This window comes from Strongylocentrotus purpuratus, unplaced genomic scaffold, assembly GCF_000002235.5.
Source record: "Strongylocentrotus purpuratus isolate Spur 01 unplaced genomic scaffold, Spur_5.0 spur5_scaffold_5, whole genome shotgun sequence".
NCBI lineage: Eukaryota > Metazoa > Echinodermata > Echinoidea > Camarodonta > Strongylocentrotidae > Strongylocentrotus > Strongylocentrotus purpuratus.
In genome coordinates this window covers 4161275-4185427 of record NW_022145611.1, presented here as the reverse complement: position 1 = coordinate 4185427, position 24153 = coordinate 4161275, and the positions used below count along the sequence as shown (strand labels likewise).

The 24153-nt window shown below is 37.2% G+C and overlaps 1 protein-coding gene across 1 annotated transcript in view; it reads left to right on the top strand.

Annotated features, from left to right (window-relative positions):
- The window catches only part of LOC583910 (tyrosyl-DNA phosphodiesterase 1), a 46191-nt gene extending 25420 nt beyond the window's left edge, over window positions 1-20771 (top strand). The window contains exons 2-10 of the mRNA XM_030999468.1: window positions 403-495; window positions 1439-1612; window positions 2195-2273; window positions 3721-3912; window positions 4295-4410; window positions 6257-6364; window positions 8123-8225; window positions 17830-17926; window positions 18656-20771. Of these exons, the coding sequence (XP_030855328.1) occupies window positions 403-495; window positions 1439-1612; window positions 2195-2273; window positions 3721-3912; window positions 4295-4410; window positions 6257-6364; window positions 8123-8225; window positions 17830-17926; window positions 18656-18735 (1042 nt within the window). The 3' untranslated portion in view covers window positions 18736-20771. The remainder of the gene's footprint in view (window positions 1-402; window positions 496-1438; window positions 1613-2194; window positions 2274-3720; window positions 3913-4294; window positions 4411-6256; window positions 6365-8122; window positions 8226-17829; window positions 17927-18655) is intronic.
- Window positions 20772-24153: the final 3382 nt, after the last annotated feature.

The window sequence follows — 24153 nt, the reverse complement described above, 5'->3', positions numbered from 1 at the left end:
TTGCGTTGACTTGTTGTTTTGGTAATGCTGCTCCTAGTCATGGCAATAGCCTGAGCCACTAGTGGCGACCTCTGTAGGTCATCCTTTTGTTTCAGGGAGGGAGAGGGGATCTTTGTCCCTCCTTCAAACATAAGGAATACACAAAATCACTGCCACTGCCAGGGGATACATTCGCATTGCGCGGCAATATAGATTGCGATAATTCTAGTTGAATTGGTATTTAAGAACAATTATGAGAACAACCTTTATACTGTATAAATTTTTTTGTAATGTAGGAAGTCATAAGAAGCTATTTTCAGTCCACATATTTAGAAGAGCAGTTAATTCTCTCAGTCTGTATTTGCTCCCAACAGCCAGGAAGGGATATAAAGGACAATAATGGAATTATTCTTTCTCTTGCAGTAAGATGATGTTTCTTCTCTATGCTGATGGAATGCGAGTGGTGATTCATACAGCTAACATCGTTGAGAGTGATTGGCATCAGAAGACACAAGGGTAGGTTAAGATGTCCCTAATATTACATAATTAGTGATTCAAGAGTAAAAAATACATAAAATTTGTTTTCGTACATTCAAAGGTGCATACATGTAAATAAATATATAAATACATACAAAATAATCACATTTTAACATAACTTTTAACAATCATCAATCATCACAATTTTAAGTATGTTGCATTAAGAGAATAAGGCTGCCCTTGGTGTGTAAGATAATTTGATAATACTAGTTGTTAACCTTTAAGAGGTTCATGAAAAGTAAAAGTGCTCTTTTGTTCAACCATCATGTTGTTCAAAAAAAGTTCCCTCACAAAGCTGTGTTGATTGTCTTCTAATAATCATTGATATCCTTTAAATTTCAATTCTAGGTGCTGTTATTTTTGTATTTTTCAAATAGTCTTCTATATACATATCTTTGTTGGTGCTTTTGATTTTATTAAATTGATGTATTATTTTTGAAATGGTCAAATTTACCTCAAAAAGGCACCGTTAAACAATGTTAAATCTGAGATGCACGGCCCTACGTGTTATCAGTGTCTGTTATATGGTGTAGTATTGAAGCCCTAAAAAAAATTGCGCTTCAAAATGATCAAGAAGTGCCTCAAAAAGGTAGATATCTTTGAGTGACTGGTTTTACCATACTCATTTGCCCCAATAGACTGTAGTGTTATGAAAACTGTTAGGAAAACGCAAAATTTGGTTTCGATTTCCAATAAAAAATATCTTGATAATCAGACAGGTGAAAAAGTCTTGGGGTTCCTGACTGACCTAAAGGTTTTTTTTAGAATCTGAGACAAAGTTACCGGATCCCTTTAATATGTGATGAATTCATCAAATCATTTGATCAGAATAAACCAAAAGCAGTTTCTCTTCAGTATTGACATTGCCTCTTGATAAAAGTGTTTGTTCTTTCTTTCTTTCTTTTGACCAATGTTTCATTAGAGTATGGATCAGTCCTCTGTTTCCAAAGCTACCTTCATCCGAACAGACTGCAACCAATGGAGAATCACCAAGCTTCTTCAAAAGAGATCTACTAGCTTATCTAACAGCTTACAGATCACCGTCGCTACAACCATGGAAAGATCACATTACTCAACATGATTTTTCAAGTGCAAAGTAAGTCAAACATCTGTGTAATACCTGTAGCTATAAATGATAATAGTTAGCAGTTTGTATTTCATAGTTGTAATAATCTTTAGAGGTTTTGGTTTCTTGATTTTATTATGGTTTATCAATCTTCTATGATAAGATATTGAGTAGGGTCTGTGGTTGAACATTTTAAATACAGTTGAATCTGATTTTTAATGACACATATCAATCAAACACATTTAATCCAATTAGGTTTGCCATTTTTATCCATCTTTATTTAATAGATAAATCCCAGTCCAGATTCAATATTGGACCTTAGATCACATGTTCCAGTTATTACAACAAGCTTTTTTTTAAAGCCCTACAATCCTCTCTGATTGTCTAATATTTAAAATTAACTCAAGTGTCTTAAAACATTATATTTGTAATCGTACATTTCTGACTAAAAATCAATTTTCCATTCAATGTTGCGTGAAGTCCAAATTTCAGATATAGAATGAATACCATTTCTAGCATAATTCAAGAAGGAAATAGAGGCCCCAAAACACATGGTGTTGTGAAATTAGGCTGTATGTACTTGCTATAGAAATTAATTCCTATCTTGTGCAGGGTATTTCTTATTTCATCAGTGCCTGGAAGACACGCCAGAGAATTGAAAAATAAATGGGGTCACCTCAAGGTCAGAAAGGTAAGGAAACAAACATTTTATCAGTCAACTACTTTATAAAAAACAAAGTTTTGCTGTTCTTCTTCTTCCTTCTCCTTCTCCCTCTTCTGTATCTTCTTCTAATTCATTTTCCTCTTCTCTTCTCTCTCCTTCTCTATCTTCTCCTTCTTCTTCTCTTCCTTCTCCTTCTCCCTCTTCTGCATCTTCTTCTCATTCATTTTCATCTTCTCTTCCTTCTCCTTCTGTATCTTTTCCTCCTTATTCTTCTTGTTCTCTCTTCCTTCTCCTTCTCCCTCTTCTGTATCTTCTTCTCCTTAATTTTCCTCTTCTCTTCTTTCTCCTTCTATATCTTCTCCTTATTCTTCTTCTTCTCTTCCTTCTCCTTCTCCCTCTTCTGTATCTTCTCCTTCATTTTCCTCTTCTCTTCTTTCTCCTTCTATATCTTCTCCTTATTCTTCTTCTTCTCTTCCTTCTCCTTCTCCCTCTTCTGTATCTTCTTCTCCTTAATTTTCCTCTTCTCTTCTTTCTCCTTCTATATCTTCTCCTTATTCTTCTTGTTCTCTTCTTTCTCCTTCTCCCTCTTCTGTATCTTCTTCTCCTTCTTTTTCTTCTTCTCTTTCTTCTCCTTCTCCCTCTTTTGTATCTTTTCCTCCTTATTCTTCTTGTTCTCTTCCTTCTCCTTCTGTATCTTTTCCTCCTTATTCTTCTTCTTCTCTTCCTTCTCCTTCTGTATCTTTTTCCTATTATTCTTCTTCTCTTCCTTCTCCTTCTGTATCTTTTCCTCCTTATTCTTCTTCTTCTCTTCCTTCTCCTTCTGTATCTTTTCCTCCTTATTCTTCTTCTTCTCTTCCTTCTCCTTCTGTATCTTTTCCTCCTTATTCTTCTTCTTCTCTTCCTTCTCCTTCTGTATCTTTTCCTCTTATTCTTCTTCTTCTCTTCCTTCTCCTTCTGTACCTTTTCCTCCTTATTCTTCTTCTTCTCTTCCTTCTCCTTCTGTATCTTTTCCTCCTTATTCTTCTTGTTCTCTTACTTCTCCTTCTCCTTCATTTTCTTCTCCTCTTCCTTCTCCTTATGTATCTTCTCTTCCTTCATTTTCCTCTTCTCTTCCTTCTCCTTCTATATATATCTTCTCCTTATTCTTCTTCTTCTCTTCCTTCTCCTTCTGTATCTTCTCCTCTTTATTCTTCTTTTTTGTTGTTGGACCATATTGTAATGCCCTGTATACATGTATGTACTATCCCATATGCCTGTATCTGCTTGCAGACCTATCACTGCATGTGATTTTCAGCAAGGTTGGGTTACTTTGATTTGTTTTATTATTTTGATGATTTCAAAACCTTGCAATACGAAATTTGATTTATTTATTACGTAATCAGTCTTTCCTATAGCTTCTAGTCATATTTTAGTTTTCACAATGCAATTCATGATTAGCTTCAACTTTATCTTTAAAATGAACATTCTGTTGCAGATTTTACGGCAGTATGGCCCAGACAAAGAGCAGGTCCAGACCTGGCCGGTCATTGGTCAGTTCTCTAGCATTGGCTCTCTGGGTGGCGACAAGACCAAGTGGCTGTGTGCCGAGTTTCTTCAGAGTATGTCAACTGTGAAAGGTCAATCAGGGTCATTCACCTCCAATGCAGACACAAGACATATGAAGCTGGTAATCATCAAAATCATTTATTCTTTTCTACTCCTACCCAATCTCTTAATGCAAAGAAGAATCTATCCTCTTTAACCCTTTCATAGCAACACTGTTAAGAGATTGTTGTCAAGAGACTTTGATGACCGTTTTCTATGAAAATGCTCTTATTCATGAACGCCACAATGTATTACATCAGAAATGAACTCAATTTTTTTCAGCAACTTTTTACACTTTCTGCTCATGTACAATTTTTGTATTCAAAGCATTTTGGATAAAAAGATTCGAATTAAACATCACTAAAAGGTGACACTACACTGAAATGGGTTAATGGGGGTTCAAACCTGGACTTACGTGAGAACACTTCTCTGAATACCGGTACTGTTTTTTTTTGTCTTGCTAGATTTTTCCATGTTCTGACAATGTGAGAACAAGCCTAGAGGGTTACCCTGCAGGAGCCTCATTACCGTACAGCATACAGACAGCCAAGAAGCAACCTTATCTTCACCAATTCTTCTTGTAAGTTGGCTTCGTTTTCTTAAAGGGACTTGGTAACATTGTTCAGATGAGAGAAAGTGGTGCTAAGGTAGTGACTTCAATGATAGATGTGCAATTAAAGAGGATCTGAAAATTTGAGTGAAAACGGACCATTATTCATGATACAAATTGGGAAAAACTGATCTGATCGATTCCTTAATTCTCCCAACTATATTATTACAATTTGATTATATTTTAGGTGAATGTAAATCGTCACAAAGCAATAAAATGGCTCTACATTCCATTCCAGACATTTGAGTGTTGACAGATTTTTTATAGCCTGTTTTATATCTTTTTTTCATGGAAAAACGGTTGGGAAAAATCAAAAATGGTTGGGAGAATTTACTGTTAATCACTGTTAGAGGGTGTCATACATTGACGCCTTCAAAGAAAACCATTGATATCTTTGTGGTTTGAGAATTTTTTCAGGTTGTTTTGCATGTCAGAGTGTTAGTACAGTAGAAGGAATATAGTAAGTAACATTTTATACAAAAATTAAGCAATTTTTTCATCAACCTTCAACAATGTTACCGAGTCACTTTAATATGTCCATTAATATAGCGCAGCTACTATATGAATATACTCTACTGCGCTTAATACAAAGTATCGTATTATTCCCACAGCTGTAGCTGAGCTGCTAAAGCATTCAAAGAGTTCTTTCCTAACGGGTACCCATTTAAAACCTGGGTGGAGAGTGGCAAATGTAGATTAATATCTTGCCAAAGGACATTAGTGCCGTGGCAGGACTCGAACCACAGACCCTGTGATCCACAGTCCAACGACTTGTCCATTAGACCACAACACCTCTAGTCAGCCAGTTGATTTCAGTTGCTCACCAGGAAGAGAATATTTTAGTCTCAATGGTCCAGATTGATCAGTTAGCAATCATTCCAACATGTGTTTGTTTAGGGCAGTTTTGAAAATGGATAGACTAGTGTTCTCTCTATACTATACACTTGAGGCACTAATGCTACTCCATTTTTTTCCTTTCGTGGAAAAATATGTTGAAGAAAGAAAGCAGTAAGGTTGGTTTAAATGAGGAGGATGCTTGAGACAAGATGAAGTGAAGGGAGGGAGTGGCTTCATGGCACAAAAAGTCAGTGAATCATTTAAGAGGGGAAATAAATGATGATGATGATGATCAATCCTGTAGACTAAATGGCCTAGGATCGTAAAGGAAGTTTATTCTAATTGATGGATTAAATCTTCCTAAGTGTCACACGACATGCTCTCATGTCTAATGGGCAGTATCACACAAATATACGTATTTTAGTCCACGGCAGTTTAACTTAAACCCTCCTCCATGAATATGGTCCAATGACTTTTGTTAAGTAATGCATATATGGATGTATGATTACTTAGCAAACACCCTTTCAGACTACTTTGTGAGATGTTTGATGTTTAATTTTTATTGTGTGGGAGGCAGGAAGTATGTTACCCTCTCTAATCAGCACCCTCCTCCCCCCCCCTGCTTTTTCTTCTTTTCATCTCCCTCTCTCTCTCAGAGAATATTCTATTAATCTATTCTATTCTATTTATCATCCAGTGATAATTGATCCATGCTTTATTTTAGCAAAGACTTGGGTTTAGAGTACAGGTTAGGTGTGGTTTAGATTAAGTGTTGACGTTAAGATTGTAGGTTAGTGTGTGATATTGACTGTGGAGCAATATTCACAAGAGCATGTGTCATACAATCCTCCCCCTCCCTATCCCCTCTCCCCCCCCCCTCCCCTCCCTCTCTTGCACTTTTCTTTCTTGTCACTCCCATTCTATGTATTTTAATAGAAACCCCTATGAATGCTCTCAATGTTGTTTGTATTGTATTCAGCCAGTGGAAGGCATCTCAGGTAGGCCGTAACAGAGCTTGCCCTCACATCAAGACCTACACCAGGCTGTCTCCTGATGATCAAGAAATTGCTTGGTTCATGGTAACAAGGTAAGCCACACAATTGTTTTCTTTACATTCAAAAATAATAATAATAGTAATGACGGTCACATTTGTACAGTGCTTAATATTACGTTTCTGGATGCTTTAACCCTACGTTAACTGGGGGGGGGGGGTCAACCCCCTGTAGAAATTTCGCGACTACTCCGAAACCGCACAGATATAAAATTTTCCTTTCATGACTTTTTTCTTTTGAGTCTAACGCATCTTTTAAAACAATTTTTTTCGAAAATCGGACGTAAAGTTACAAAGTCACATGACCTTTTGTCTTCGCATGTCAGCCCGAAAATCGCTCATTTTTGTGATTTGTGTACAAAACATATGGAAATGTCATTTTTCCTAAAAAGAGATGAAGCATTGGTTATTTAGTCTTGTTTAAAGTTTAGGTGTTTGTTTTGGGGTCAAAATAGTTGAATTGTAGTTATAAATGAAATAAAACAACAAAAACAACAAAAACAATAAAATACATAAGTTAAAAAAACAATGAAATACATAAGAAATTATCGAAACAAGAGATAACATAAGGAATATCCTGGCTCTTCCAATGTTTTGTGTTGTATTATTATTCCAAATGGTCTAACAAATATATGTAGTAAAAAAGAATGCTTCAATTTGAATAATGTATGATTTATGGGCAAAAATGTGAATTTTATGACCTTATTTGCATAAATTACCATAAATATGCAAATGAATGAATTTTTCAAAAAATTGAAATTACCATAGTATTCTATACACTTCATTTGACATGTATGCAAATTTTTGCGGCGATCGGCCGTGAAACGGCCGAGATCTTAAGGGGGGGTCAAATTGACCCCCCCCCCCCCCAGTAAAAACCTGGTCTGAAATAGCCCAATTAAAATAGGGTTAAATAGTATAGAAATATTGACTACTGAGAGGCTTCGCTGTTTCTATAGGCTCAAGGGGACGTTACATCCTGATATGACCCTGAGGCGCACCGAGGGGTTATATCAGGATGTAACATCCCCGAGAGCCAGTAGAGAAACAGCTGTGCTTCAAATATTAAAGCAGTTGATATATATATACCAAATTCACAAACAAATCTACAAAGAATTCTTACCTTATCCTTTTCTTGAGTCAAGACTGGTTAAAAATCACAGAAAATCTGAGACGCTGTCTGTAAATCTTCGCTGGAAAGTTGCCTGAATGTCATGTTCACTCGGAAATCGCAGACAAAAAGCATTGTATGGTATCCGCACTTGCAGAAACTTTTTACACGTAATGGGAATCTCAGCAAAATTTATTTATGCGGCCCGTTACCCGGGGCAACGGGCATCTTTAAAAAAAACTATTGACCGTTAGGCGAGCATGCAGGCATCTTATAAAAAAATATTGACCGGTAGGCAGGCATGGCTAAAATCACGACTACAATTTCGACCAATCAGTTGACTAGATTTATTCAACATACTAAAGAGAGGTATATAATAATCATTATTACCCTTGTCATTGGATTCAATTGCTAATCCACACATTTTTCTTCTTCTTCTCCTTCTCCTTCTCCTTCTCCTTCTCCTTCTCCTCCTCCTTCTCCTTCTCCTCCTCCTCCTCCTCCTCCTCCTCCTCCTCCTCCTCCTCCTCCGCCTCCTCCTCCTCCTCCTCCTCCTCCTCCTCCTCCTTCTTCTCCTCCTCCTCCTCCTCCTACTCCTCCTTCTCCTTCTTCTTCTTCTTCTTTTTCACAATGTGTTCCCTAAGTGTAACACTGATATAATTGGTCTCTACTTCTCCTCACAGTGCTAATTTGTCTAAAGCAGCATGGGGAGCCTATGAGAAGAATGCCAGTCAGCTGATGATTCGTTCATATGAGATTGGAGTCATGATGATCCCAAGTTTCTTTGTAAGTACCAGACACCTTCTTGTGTTTGATTTAAAGGGGCTGTAATATGGCAAATACTGGTTAACGCCATCTACGACTTCTTTTGGACAACTGCAAGTAAACAAATGGACTTGATTAACTGAGTCAGCGCGCTAACATTCGCGAAATAGACCAAAGTTCTCCTCACGCTTCAGTTTCATAGATGTTGCATGCTCGTGAATACGTAGGCCTACTGCGGTCACATCGTCCGTAGTCGTATTATACCCGATTGGCCCTGAGTCAGGCTACGGGAAAGACACATAGTCTAGTCATGCTACAGCCCCTTTGATATGTTCATGTATGTTTAACATCAGTGTTGAAGGACTCTTGGGTGGATTTGGCCTCATGGCCAGGTTTTCTCAGCCTTGGTCATGTAATGATGAGACTCAGACTAATACCTGGACTCGAGTCTTGGTTCCTCAGTGCCCAGGGGGCGGAGCAAATTCGAACGTGGGGGGGGGGGGCGCAAAATGGAAAAAGACCACTTCCTCCTTTGAAAAGGGCACACTCCTGAAAAAAGGAAAAAAAATAATCTTGCCCCAAACCACTCCTTTGTCAGCTCTTTTAATTCAAGCTTTGTTTAAATCATTCATTACATTTAGGATTGTGTATTCTGCTTGCATAGATGTTAAAGGCCCACTGCACTACTTGTAGCTACTTGCGCCCTCTATATAACAAACAATGCCTAATCGGTGACCACTGGTCCCCCATGAACCTCTTTTTCTTATGTTAACTGAGAACTGAGTTGATGAGATAACCACCTGTCCAGTGACCTTGCAGGGCAGTCTAATCCCTCATGTAAACTACGGCAGATAAGCTTTAAACGATGTCAAAATTTGTATTTTGAACACTGAGGCTTTTACATTTAAAAAAAACTTTATTCTGCATTTAATCATTTATAGTTAAGCAGAAATCGAAATCGAAATCCTAAAAGAACAAAGCTCTTTGCCCCACATTGTGCTATGTCAAACATAATGTCAGTGAACAGCGAGAAAGTGTTTCCTCTTACCAAAGGAAAATTTCCACTGTACTTACATCATTCTAAGAATTTTCTGAAGAACTGTACTCGCTGTTTATTTCTGTATAAGAATTTCCTGGCAATGGCTGTGACATCAAGTGCGTCTACTCTGGCCTTATGAATGTGCAGGATCAAGAGGTTATTATACCTCTGCTCCGGCCTTCATTGTGCTTCTGACATAAGTCTTTATTCTCCTCTGCACTGAGAATGATCTCTTGCCTCATTGGTGCAAGAAGATACATGTGAAGGAGCTTCTTCACATTTTTCGATTGGCACAATCACTGTTTGATATAGAAGATATAATTATGTCCATATAAGTGAATTTTCTAACATCAGGCTCAACTTGGCGCAATAGTCCTCCGAGCAGTTTCAGATCCTCTACTAGCATGACATAGTCAATGTATGTCAAGTATAACTCCTTTACTCTTGTTGAAATGCTGTTCTCCTGGATCCCATTAGCTTTCGATTGGCACAATCACTGTTTGCTATAGCACATACAATTATGTCCATATAAGTGAATTTTCTAAAATCAGACTCAACTTGGCACAATAGCCCTATGTCAAGTATAACTCCTTTACTCTTGTTGAAATGCTGTTCTCCTGGATCCCATAAGAAGCATTCAAGATAACGTCTTCAATATAGCGTAGCACTTGATAGGCTGGCTGGTCAAAGCGTTCAATGACTCTAGTGGAACACTCATTGATTGCCTGAAAGTACTGACATCGGTAGTGCTCCATGGCAGTTGAAAATTTGTGTTCCTCAGCGCTTCCATGTTTAAGACGTTTTGGGACTCGCCGTTGTCTCGGAAGGTTAGGTCCCACAGTACATTCTTTCCTAGCCTTTTCATGTACCAGCTCGAAAGACTGTCTTTGTGCCTGGCCACGAGGGCTTTCACGCATTTCACTGTCGTCTGAGCTGTTATTGACGGTTGTCGTAGGCTTGTTCCGACTGGCTCGGAGACGCTAAACGGCTTCTTAGCGAGGTTCAGGCCGAATACCATTTCGAAGGAGTTTAGCTTCTTTTCTAAGCCTTCAGCAGTGTCTCTATCACTGGATGTCCTCTCATCTGCAATGAGTCACAATATTTGGGAGAGGGCTTTTCTCTTCAGGACGTACTCCCGAGATGGCTTTTGTTCGCACTGTTCAATTCAATTCAAATGAGGTTTTATTCAAGACTTGTCAAAGAGTCCAAAGACTAAAAATGCAAGTTTACATCAAACATACAGTCATATAAAAAAGCATTCAAAAACATATATGTAAAATAAAGAAAACATAGCAAATGAGAACAAATATAAAAAAATGAATAAATGTTTACATCAAATCATCAAAGCAGTAACAAAAAAAACAACAAAAAAAAAGATACAAAAAATATGTAAGATATAAAATATTGCTAGCAAAAATGAATAAATGTTTACATCAAAACAAATAAAATGTATCCAGATACGTGAATTCAATTAACTGTACAGGGGTACGAGTTCACTTTGTCATTCAACATGTACAAAGTCAAAGTCACAGTCGATGGTATGCAGTACTCACGTTCACTTTATATGTGTGGTGCTAAGCACAGAAATCTATGCAATGACAGTGCAGAAACGAAAAGTACAGAGGTCCAAAACATGGTGAAAATTGATGAAAACCCGTAGATGAGATAGCTAAAATGACTCCATGTAGTGATGAGAAAGAACTGAGATCCTTCTAACAGAGAAATAGAAGCCGCAAAATAGTATTACAAAAATGAAATTTAGAATCACTAAAAATCACTGCAGCAGCTCAATATGGTGGCGCTATATCTGTTCATCTTGTCGGACACAGTTTGTGGAGTTCTTCTGCCTCTGTAAAGTCTGCAGTGATGTTATGGCACTGTGCCATACGATTGGGTGATGCCTTGATGAAAAGTGCTAACTCCTGTACACAGTCTAGAGTGTTCCTCAGCATTTTGCTCTCTCTTACCATACCTTGCAGGGCCAAATCAAGGCTATGGTTCGCACATTGTAGAAAGAGAGACGGACACTGCTCTCGCAGATGTACAGCCACCCCACTCTTGTGGGGGCGTCATCATACCCTTGCCACATACAGTCCTGTATTTTCAGGTTGCAACAGGTTATGATATCTTTCAGAGCCGATGATGCCGTTTGGTTGTCTGTCTTTTCTAGTTTATACAAGCCGATAAAATCCTAGTTCACCAACATATCATTAAGATTCACCCCCCTCCTTATTACTAATATCTCTTGACTCATCAGTTATAATGCTAAAAGGCAGAGATTGCCGAACATGTTTCGAAGATAGTCCTGAGAACTCTATTTCCCAGTATTTTCCAGTATTTCATTGATGACTCCATAACTGAGGTACAGTTCCTCTTCAACCCAGTCCTTCAAACCAGGGACGTCCTATGCTCTCAACAGTAAAATCTGTTGAAGATTACCTTCTAGTTCGGAGTATCTTCGAATACCCAGCCCCCTGTCTTGCCAGGTACCTCAAATTGCTAATCTGCTTCATCAGCATCAAGCAACGTGTTTCCCGTGTCTTTTAAAGATCTTGTTTCAATGCTACCAATACATCCATCTGAGGATCGTCATGAACGCCAACTTTTGTTTCTACCTCCTCATGGAAATTTGACTGAAGCACTTTCTCCAGTTGCAGAATCGATCCAATGTGAACGCATCTTCACCGCAGTTACCAAAGGTGATTAAGTCCTTGCTCTTTCCATTTGTGCAGTAATAACAGAATGTTGTTCCACGTGACAAGCCCTAACTGATCAATGGATATCGCTAGAACGTTTTGGAAGGACAGAGTTTCACTTTTTCTGATTTTCCCTCGACCCGCTATGCCGAAGATTATTTTATTTCGTCAGCCATTGGGTGTTACGGTCTCTGCAACACTTGGCACAATACATCTCTAGATCCTGCATTCCAGATAACCTCCTCATCTCCTGACCTTAAGTGTCCGTCTGGCACTCTTGCTGTGAAAGTAGATGCCTCTACACGGTGATCTCTCACAGTCATGACAGAGGTACTTGCTTGAGTTGAAGGTGAAGGATTGTTCGTAAGGGTCTTGATCATCCTGATGTCTGTGAATTTGAAATCCTTGCAGGGTTTGTTGGTGATTCACTCGGTCTCTCAGACAAAGTTCTGATCAAGACGAGACTTGATCTACAACATCTTCTTCTGAAATTGCAGTTGAATCTTCCAGTCTTTCTTCCAAAACTGGGTTGATGTCTGTACTGACTGCTGAAACTTTGACCCTTCTTTGCTCATCTGGTAACTCTAAAGTCACAATGTTTCTGGGTACTTCAGGAGATCTTGTCCCTGGCTCATTTTGCACATCCTTTTGAAGAACTGGCTCGCTTTGTGACTTGTTGACTCCACTGGATACCTTAGAGAAAACGATGTCAACTTTGGCAGCTTTGAAGCAGAAGCCCTTTGCTCTTATTCTTCCTAACGCTTTCTTCTCTCCGCCCAAGGCATGGCGAGCTCAGGGCAATATGAACCTGGAAATTCTTAAAGACATATGCTGCAATGATGTACATCTAATGAATTTCTCTTGGGGTTTTTTTGCGCATTCTCATTTGTATCATTTTTATATTTCTTTCTCTCTCTCTCTCTGAACATTGATATAATTATGATAAAATATCATGACGTCATTGTTTGAATCGTGTTTAAGAAACAGTCACATGACCAATTTCATATAGATTGAAGGTGATAATATGATCAAATGAACAATATCTTGGGGAATGCTGTTGTTAGGGTGGACTATCTCCTATTGTGCTTGCTCAAAAGTGATTTTTTTTTTTTTTCTTTTTTTTTCTTTTTGTGTGTGTTTTTTTTTTGTTGTTTTTTTTGTTTTGTTTTTTTAGTAATCTGAAGGGTTTAGTTTTTAATAGACTTGTATCTTCCCATTAGGTTAGGAATGTTTATAAAATTTCAATATTTGCAAAGTTTTGAATAAGACATGAATAAAATGATATAATTTGTATGCCTCCGTCCACCACCAAAGGTGTTGCCAGAGGCATTATTTTGTGGGTTGTCCATCCATTCCGCTTTTCTTTACCACGAAGTTGACCAGATTTTAACCGAACTTAGATCGAATACATATGAGCATGCAAGGATGAACTGATTATGTTTTTTGTTGTAAGAGGTCAAAGATCACAGGGTCATAAAAGTGTTTAGAAATGCCAAAAAAAGTCTTGTCACCATGTCATGATAACTAAAAAAGAATTGAAACACTTGAAACCAAACATGAAAAGAAATATGTATGAGTATGCAAGGGTGAACAGGTTAGATTTTAAGTATTGGAGGTCAAAGGTCCAAATGTCATAAAAGTGTTTTTAAAAAAAACCGAAGATATCTTTTTACCACAGTAACTAGAAAAGCATTGAGAAGCAGTTCAAACCAAACTTGGACAAAGTATTATGAGCATCAGTGGCGTAGACAGGTTCGTACACCTGGGGGGGATGACTCAGGGGCAGATCTAGCTTTTTGCTAAGGGGGGGGTTGACCAAAATAATGACGATGCAGAGCATCGTCCACGAGCCGCAAAGCGGCGAGCCGATTTTTTTTGGGGTGTTTATTTGAACCCCGTAAGTGATGTTTTCCTGGCATCTATTAACACAATGGAGACCATGAAAAGCAGTGCATGATAACGTCTTTTAAAATCAAGTAACAGTTAAATACACAGTTATATCCAGAGTTATCATGTGTTTGGTTAAGTTACCAGATGAGTTGAATATCTTCTCACAATATTTGCACTTGACTGGGTTTCTCTCCAGCGTGCGTTCTTTTTTCTTTCTTTTTTTCTTTTTTTCTTCTTCTTTCCCCCCCCCCCCTTTTTTTTGTTTGTTTGTTGGGCCGCCCAAGGGGGGGGGGGGGTAGGGGTTAAACCCCCTAACCTAATGCGGCTAATAACAATAAACACAATTACAATAATGATGAGGATTATTATTATCATCATCATAATTATTATTATTATTAATATTATAATTGTTATCATTATTATTATTACTATTATTATCATCATTATGACTTATTAAGTAAGCAAATATCATCCCCCAAAACCTGGGGGGGATGATTGTACATGCCATCCCCCCCACCTTGTGAGGTGGGGGGGATGCATCCCCCTCATCCCCCCCGTTGTCTACGCCCCTGATGAGCATGCAATGATGAACTGAATAGATTTTGAGTGTACAAGCAAGAGGTCAAAGGTGAAAGATCACAGGTCATGAAAGTGTTTTAAAAATTCCAGGAAATATCTTATTACTGTGATAACTTTATGAACATTGAACAAATGTCAACCAAACTTTGCTCAAGTATGTATGAGTAAGACAAGATAAAGTGAAAAGAGTTTGAGTTTGTGAGGTCAGATGCTAAAGGTCCCATGATCATTGATTAATGAATATGCATATAGGAGGAGGCATATTAGGGTCACAGATGTAATCATCTTGTTATGAATAATATAATATTGATACACAAAAATTATAAAGAGGTTTTTTTGTTATGTTGTTACATTTTTAATTTTTGATTTCACAAAATATCAATGATTAGTTGTTTTTTTTTAAGTCATGCATTTTACACTATGCATGAAGCATCCTAAGAGGGAGAGGGAGGGAGGGAAACACAGAGAGAGAGAGAGAGAGAGAGAGAGAGAGAGAGAGAGGGGGAGTGGGTTAGGAAAGAGAATACATAAGGAAGTAAGAAAGACAATACATAGGTAAGTAGGGAAAGAGAAATATGTAAGAGAGGAAGGAAAGAGAACATGTGAGGAAAGTTGTGTGAATATGCATCACAGTTCATAAAATATTAAAATGGAAATAGGAAGATGAGAGAGATACTAAGCCATTATTCTCTTCAATATTTATTTATCTCTTTGCATAGATATTAAGATTAATACATTTTAATTTTAAACTTTTGAAATGTTGTAATTAAGTGCATATTGATATATATAATAGATGAAAAAATAGAGTGATTCAGAAAGGGGTGGTAAGACAAGTGTACACTCACTCTCTCATTATAAATATTTTTTCTTCATCATTTCTGTCATCTTTCATTTTTACATGAGATCATTTTTCATTACAGTCATCACTTATCTTTGATTATAGCATATCTGCCCTAAAGCGTATTCATCATATTTCCATTAATATTTCAGAATATCTTTCACCCTTTTATCCTTTCATTTTTTATCCTTCAATTATTTCTATTCTTTCAAATTTATTGGTCATTCCTCATTCTTTCAGAATACATGACTTGTGCATAATATTGCCAATCTTGTATTCTTTCTTCTTTGTTCTCAGTAGAAAGGTTTGAAAGTCACTCAGATTCAAAGAATAAACCAATAAATGAAATGACGTTTTTCAATCCTTAGTTTTAATGGTTAAGAGTGACATGTTATGTGATTAATATCAAAGCAAATTTGTTTGGCTTCAATAGATAATTGTAAAAGTTTCTTAAAAGACCAAATCAGTTGTCCTCTCAGAAAAAATCAAGCGCAGTGACTGTGATGACAAAAGCCTTGCTTTTGATCAAAATCAAACGGTGCCCGTTTCTGCCATTGATGTAAAATACCTTTAGTCACCAACTTTATTCATCCATTGAAAAGAAAAGAGTAGTACAAGACATGGCCATCAAGAAACGAAGCAAACATGTCGTGGTTTATCTGATTATTTCTCTTGTTTAACTCAAAATAGTGAAATGAAATGATTCCTGAGCATAAGCACAAAGAGCTGTCATATTACGAGTGTTTGCGAATCCAATGAAACAATTACAGCTTAGATCTGCCCCCTTTCTCCCCGCTCTAAGTGCATGTATTTTACAAATTTCGATGTCAAACCGGTGTGGAAATTAGAAATGATTTATTGCAAGATTGTAGCAGAACTGGCAGCAAATGTGCCCCACTTATAAGGTAAATACACCCTATTATATTGACTCGGTTGTCTTTCCCTTACTATTACTATACAAACCTGTCATGCCTTTACTTCCGTTAGCAAAAGTGTATTATTTCAGAGCTTGTGATTGAAAGAACAAAATAACTGTCCATTTGGGGGGTTTGATGATTTAATGGTAGTTTACCTTATTCATGGCATGCTGTGAAATATTGCTAAGAGAATGTACTGTACACACATTTAGGTGCTGGGGGTTTCATGGTAATCAAATTAGGGAGTTTGTAATTGCGTTAGACAAGTCCAATTGTACATATGTTGACAGTGTTAGATGTAATAGTTTGTGATAGGGTCTATCCATTTCATTACAAAAGGGTGAAAAGTCATGTTCGATGGCCAGTCATCAATCTTTCTGTCATTTTCCTCTTGTGTTTGTTTCCTTCACAAGTTATATTCTTGGTCTCTATGATCTCTCTCTCTCTCTCTCACTCTTTCTCTTTCTTTCTCTCTATCTATCTTTCTCTCTCTCTATCTATCTATCTCTCTCATCTCTTACTTGCTTCTTTTATTCCCTTTCTTTCACAGCAATAAATTTTGTCATTCTTATCTTTAATTGTATTCTTTTATATTTCTATATTTTATCGCCACTTCTCCCTATTTTATATTTATATATTTATCCCCTTCCATTTTGATGTGACACCTCCCCTCTCTCCTCCACCTCATCTCTCTCTCTCTCTCTTCCTCTACATGTGTGTGTTCTCATCTCAATTTCTTTCTCTGTAGCTCTCTTATCATCTTCCACCGTTTATCCCATTCTATATTTCTAGTTTTTTAAATGATCTTTTTGTTCCTGCTTCTTTTTTGCTCTCATCAGGATTAATTCCTTCTTTCTCAATCTTGTTTTGTTGTAATTGAAACCACACAGTCTCACAATCATTCAAAGTAGAGATTTCTTTGCACTAGCTATTATATCATGTATGCACAATTTAATCATTGTTATATATCCATTTTCTTCCGATTCGTATAAGCGATGAAGTGAAATATTTGATTAACCGTAAATCTTATGGGTGCTTTTGTAAATTCAATTTTAAATTTGTCATTGCATGTGTGGTCACATACAACGCAATCTGCTTATTCCACTCCTGTGGCAACCATGATGTAATTAATCATATCTCTTTTGACAACCACTGATGCTTCATTTATTAAAATCACTTCATTTTCATCCTTTCTTCCTGTCATAAAGCAGGTTACATTCGCCATATTATATTCCTCTCTTGTTACTCTGTTTAAATCTTGATAGATTTTTCGCGCTGACTTCACAAGCTAGCTTAGTCTTCCACTTGCAGAGTTATATATTCACAGATCTTGAGACTTAATAATAGTTCATCGTATAATGTGTTAATGTATAATATGGTATGTAATAAGAGTGAATGAACAGCCATGTTTTCCATTTACATTGCTCATCAGACCATTTAAATTTGAATAGTTTCATTTGCTGTACAATCATTTAGAATTATGAGTCTTTTTCCGAGTCTTTCTCCATTTATCTGTTGTTGTTGTGGTAGTTTTTTTTTTTTTTTTGGGGGGGGGGGGGTTGTTCTTTGTTCTCTTTTTATGTTTTTTTTCTTCTTCAGAAAAGTGCTCATTTGATTAGAAATGAAATCACAATGTGTATTTAGCATTCCATACTACTTCTTGCAGGATAAGAGTAGGAAGACATTCTCTCTGACGGAGGGGCGTGGCCAGAAAGAATTCTCTCTTCCTTGGGACGTTCCTCTCACACCCTATTCTAAAACAGGTAATTTACATCCTTGAAGAGATTCATCTGATTGGTAGTTATTACATAAAACAAATTTTCATTGTATCACAATCAAAAAGGTTGTTTACAGGAGAATATTTTTAACAATAATTAAAAAAAAATCAATTCACTCCCTAATTGATCTCATTAGCACTTCAGTTTCTTTCTTCACCTCTCTGCAAGTGTGGTAGTTGCGAAAAAAACAGACACCAATTGACGGAATGATTGCCTTCTGAAACACAATGGCTTTGCAAAATTACCCATCTTTTTGTTAAAGCCCATGTTAATTAATCTTGCACTGAAATCAGTTAATTTATCCTGAAGCCTTTTGTATATCTATCCCATGAAAATACAATATTGTGCAGGGAGATTATGTGTGGCATATAAAGAATGAATCAGTTAAAGGAATAATGGATGAATACTAGATTTGTATCTAATATGCCTCTATGTAAATTTATTCTTAATTCCTTGCTGGCACATACTTGAACCTAGATTTGTTCTGATATCTTCTATAGTACTCTAGTTATCTTGATAACAAAAATTGGTATGGACAGACAACTCTACAACATAACTGCTTGGGCACCATAAAAGATGTAGCATAACGTTAATAATATGGATTATCTACTTAAGGTGTTATAAACATCTTTTAAAAAGGAAAACATTGACTTTTGTCCTCAATCCTCTTAAATTTCTGCTAAAACCAATGTTTTTGTTCTTTTCCTGTTTCAGATCGGCCCTGGATCTGGGATATCCCTTACACAGACAAACCTGATTCCCATGGTAACGCTTGGGTACCTGGAAGAAGATGATATCATCGCGATGGAGTTCATGGTCACTTTAATACCCAAAGCTAATGCTCAAGATACTGATGTAGTCACTTGCATTTATCTTTTACCCGATGGCATCATGGTACCTTAATTTTTTAAGTACTGAATTTGTGTATTGCCCATATACTTAATACAGGAACTACCCTGTTCCAGTATGCAATTGGTTAACTAGGAAATGCATGGTTACCTGGTAAAAGATGATAGCATCATGATGTAGCACATGGTCACTTACCAATGGCTAGAGGTCAAGTACTCACATTGTCATTTAACCCAATGGTAAATGTACCCATTGGTCAATCATCCCTTGCCATTAGTCAAAGTACCATTACGGTCATATACCTAAAGCTAATGGCCAGTATATTGTCGTAGTCACGTAAACCAATTTTAAAGGTACCCATTGGTCACTTACCCCTAGCAAATAGTCAAGGTACTATCGATTCACCTACTCTGGTTAAGGTACTGTAATTGTAAATTGCTCATTGTCAAGGTATCATTATGGTCATTTGATCCTGGATCACTTATGTATGTATGGCTAATGGTCAAAAGACTGTTGTAGTCACTTGATCCAATTGTAACGGTACCCATTGGTCACTTACCCCATGCAAATTATTTACCCATTGTCTACTGGAACCAAGTGATCCCTGTATTAAGCCAATGGGGATAAGATAATTGAGTAGTCAACAGGTTAAGGTACCATTGTAGTCAAGGTCAAGGTATTGCAGTGGTCACTTATAATCACTTACTCCTGGCCAGAAGTCAAGGAATCAGTATGGTCACATACACCTGGCCATTAAGTAACGTAACATTATCGTCACGTACCCCTAGCCAATGGTTAAGGAACCATTATGGTCACATAAAACCGGCCATTAGGTGACGTACCATTATCGTCACTTACCCCTGGCCAATAGATAATACTATGGTCACTTTACTCCTGGTCCATAGGCATGGTACCATGATGGTCACTTCTGGCCTATTGTTGAGGTTATTTACCATTATGGTCACTTACTTCTGACCATTAGTCAAGGTAGCATTATGGTCACTTACCCTTGGCCGGTTCTAGGACAATTACCCCCTGAGGACAAATGGCCTTATATCTGGTTGTCACTTTTGTCACCTAGAAATAAGTTGAAAAGCAATGGGGAGTTACAAATTAGTCTTCCAAGTGTCAATCACCAGTGCCTGTTTAACTTGAATGGCACAGTAACAGATAAGTTATTGTAATATGTTTTATGTGAATGGCATTGCTCACAGCACTACATGTACACACCTGGTTTTATTGTGTTATGTGTAGTCAGAATTGGACATGGCACGCCTTTCAATTTCATTTTAAAGACACATCATGGCTGAAGTGTTATGGAGGTATAGAAATCACAAGTGTCAAAATATACAAATCACAAATATAAAAGAAATGTTTATCCTTTGAATATGGCAAAAGTATTTTACTTGAAAACCATGGCATAAGTTTAAACATTGATTCTGTTTATGAACTGGTTATCCTAATTATGTACTCATCTGTGTTGAGGTTTTAGAGGAAACAAAATTTACAGCTGTTTTCTGGTGTTTCCTGGTATAGGCCTTATAGTTCCTTTCAGATGAAATGAAATAAATATGGTAAATTCGATTTTAGTTAGTTTCTTGATTTTACACCTTCAACTTTGTTAAAGTGTGGTATAGTCAAGTACATAATCAAGACTGTGGATCAAATGGTTGCTGGGTGAGTCCTAGACCAGAACCCAGGCATAAGTATTACACTCCTTATGCATTCTATGGGATGGATATCCCAGCAATATGAACAAAGCTGTCATTGATATTAATGTTGATGTTCAAGTTGAATTTCAAGACCAAGTCAAGGTATTTTGGGCCTATTCAAAATCTTAGGTTCCTTTTTTGTAGGTGCTAAACATGTGCTCTGTAACTTCAGTGCTATCTTACTTCTTGCATACATGCCAACTGTTCAGATTAAAGAGGAACATTCCTCTTTTTGGGAGAAGATAATTATCATTTTAATGCAGGTGTTCCTCTTCCTGTACAAATTTGTCTGTAGTATTGAATAGGAGAGTTAGGATTGTTCCTCTTTTTTTTTAAAATAGCATAATTTGTACAGATTTCTGATTTTCAAATGTTGGCATGTATGTTCTTGGTACAAGTATCAGTTAGTTTTGCCTGTTGCGAAGATGATATCAAATTCATTTGGGCACTCGGTTCAAAAAGCATCCAGTTATCGATATGTTTATTTATTACATCGTTTTGAAGTAGTTCAGAATTAAGGAACAGTAATGTTTAAAGATGAAATCATATTTTGCTCTGATAATGAACATTATATGTATCCAGAGATGTGTTCTAGCTCTTGGATGTATCTGTGTCCAGGATGTAACATCTGTGTCCAGGTTGCTCATGTTGACAATTTACTTGTATTTGCTCATTAAAATAAAAGCCATTTTAAAGGTAGAAATTTCATAAGTGTCAATGAATTTTTGAATAAAAACAAATTACAGATAGATAGATAGATAGAGATCAAATGGAGAGAGAGGGAGAGAGAGAGAGAAAGACTACCATAAGGACAGAAGACCTGTGGATAAGAGGGAGAGAGAGAGATGTTATATACAGGATGGCAGAAAGATGGGCGTGAAGAGGGATGCGAGACAGTTGTGAAAAGAGCGTGGGACTTGATTGGTTGATTATGTGCAAAGAGGGAAAATGGGAGATATATTAAAAGTCAGGTGAAGAGAAAAAAAGAGCGGAGGAAAATTAGGAATAGATGGCACAACGAGTGAATAAATTGAAGAGAGAGAGGCCTTTATGGAGGGCATAGAGATATGAAGATATGATGGACTAAAAGTGGAGGAACTATGGAGGAAATATGGATAATAAATTGCATATAGGATTAGAAATGGAATATACACGTATCATAATTATAAGACATAGATATGGTGATATAGGAATATATGTTAAGCTATTAGATAAGCCTGTAAAGAAACTGTTTAATTAATTCTGACAAGTTTATGTAATAAATGCAAAAATGATAAACCCAGCCGGTGTGTTTGATGAATTTCTTTATCATACATAACGTCAATGAAAATTGAAAATTGTATTACTCTGGGGAAAATATGGAAGTGCCTGTATAACCCCTGTAGATGATGAAAATGATAATGTCTGACTGGTCTGCGAGCCATCCACCCTTGCCTCTTCAGTCATCACCTAGCAAAATGACATAACGACATGAGTAATTGATAACCTTATTATATTCATTTTATCTACAATCTAATTGTGCCGTTATCAAGTGGCCCTCGACACACGTTTAGATAGCCCATTACGCAGTGATGACAGGGGAGAGTCCCCGGCATAACCACGTCTTGCCGACCACTCCGTGCCCAACCAGCGGGAAAACTCAAGAAATTAATTTTAACAAACATCAATTACACCCGCAGACGTGTTGAACTCATCACTATTTTTTTATTTGGTTCACGGAATAGTACACAATTTCCAGACGGTGGTCACTAAAAGACGAAAGACACCTATGACTTACACATGTACATTAACTAATTTCGGTAATGACTAAGTATTCCTGTCCTTTATTATGCCTAAGTGTTCTCGACCTTTTCTTCTCTCTACTAAAGGCAGAGAAAATTGCCATGAGCAGCGCCCTCCGACGGGGGTTGCAGGGGGCACAGTGCCCCCACATGATGTTTTCAAGTACCCTAAAAGTACCCATTCCGCATTATATAAGTGCACCCTACCACCTATGATAAGTGCCTTCTTCACCTCTGATAGTTGCACCTATTCAAGTCTATGAGGTTCCCCTATTTTTTTGGCAAGTGCCCCCTTTTACCTCTCATAGGTGTCCCTTCACGTGCCCCCTTTTCCTTTCTAATAAGTGCCTCTTTTCTGTTTTGATAAGAACCCCTTCCCCATCTCATAAATACGCCTTGTCGCCTATGTTAAATGCTCCTTATTTAAATCTGATAAGTGCCCCTTTTCCATCCTCATATTAGGTGCCCGTTTTCATCTATAGTGAGTGCCTCTTTTCAGGTGCGTGCTGTGTCTCTTTTCACCTCTGATAAATTGCCCCCTTTTTCCTTTCTCCATAACATGTACCCCTAACTTAAAGCGACTAAGAGCAGTTTTTTCTTTAATTTCCCCCAAAGCTATAGTTGTTATAATTCTATAACTTATTAAAGGACTTTTTAGTCTTTCATTTTGAAAATGAGCTGAAAACACTATCAGGATTGTTCATTTTTCTTCAAACAGTCGCAATGCTCACAAATCTTACATTTTTTTTTGCTCCCTCGCATTTTGAATATTCAGACCATCACATCCAACTGCAAAATATGATTCTTAAGCAGTATATTGGACCATGTAAAAAGAGAAACACATATTGAAATCATTCCTGATAATGTAATCGCAATTTTTATACCAATGTCTAATGATTGTATATTTTTGCCTTGAAGTTTCCCTTAAAATTGTAGGTGCCCCTTTTTCTGAAAGTGTCATTTGTTGGTACCTCCCCCCCCCCCCCCGCCAATTTGGAAGACGCTCCGACGCCCCTACTCTCTGCTAATAGCAATGCATTGAACTTGAGTTGCCAGTAATTTTGTTATACTGATGTGGAAAGGTATGCCATCACTTTCATATTTTCCATCGATATTGAACCGTGTTGACATGAACCATGATGAGTGGCATTCTATTATATTGATGAACCATTTATAGCAACCTGCATCTTTAATAGCTCTTGCTGATATCTAATTTGTATATAAATGGCTTTTTATTTTCAACGACTGAGAAATATTCCACCATTTATGTATTTGATGCTTAATTAGAATATTATTTCCTCGTGCATGTAGTTTAATTATACCCTTGTACTATGGGTGTCATGCTTGCAGAAAACGAATGTACGTGGGTAAGTTAGTGATTGGAATATTTCAATTTTTAATGAACTTTCTGATACGTTCCTGGTACCGGTATCTATTCTTATATTAGTGACATCAACATTCATTTTCATTTGTCAAAATTAATGTTAATAGATTTGAGAAATCATGCCACCTTTTAGGTAGGTTTTACATCAACGCTGCTCCTTATTTTGTGTCGCGTTCTCAGTTGGAGAAAGAAAGAAAGAGAAAGAGGAGACGGAGAGAGAAGAAAGGACGGAATATGAAAAGAGGAAGGAGTGAGAAAGAGAGAGAGAGAGAAAGAGAGAGAGAGAGAGAGAGAGAGAGATAAAGAGAGAGAGAGAGGGGAGGAAGAGCGAAGAGAAATAGAAATAGAAAATAGAGGGAGACATGTAGAGGTCTTGTGTGGTGGAAAAATAGAAAAAGGGGGGAAGGGATGGAGAAAGAGTGGTGTCAAAAAAGGGAAAGAATATGGGAAAGATATATATATATATATAGAGAGAGAGAGAGAGAG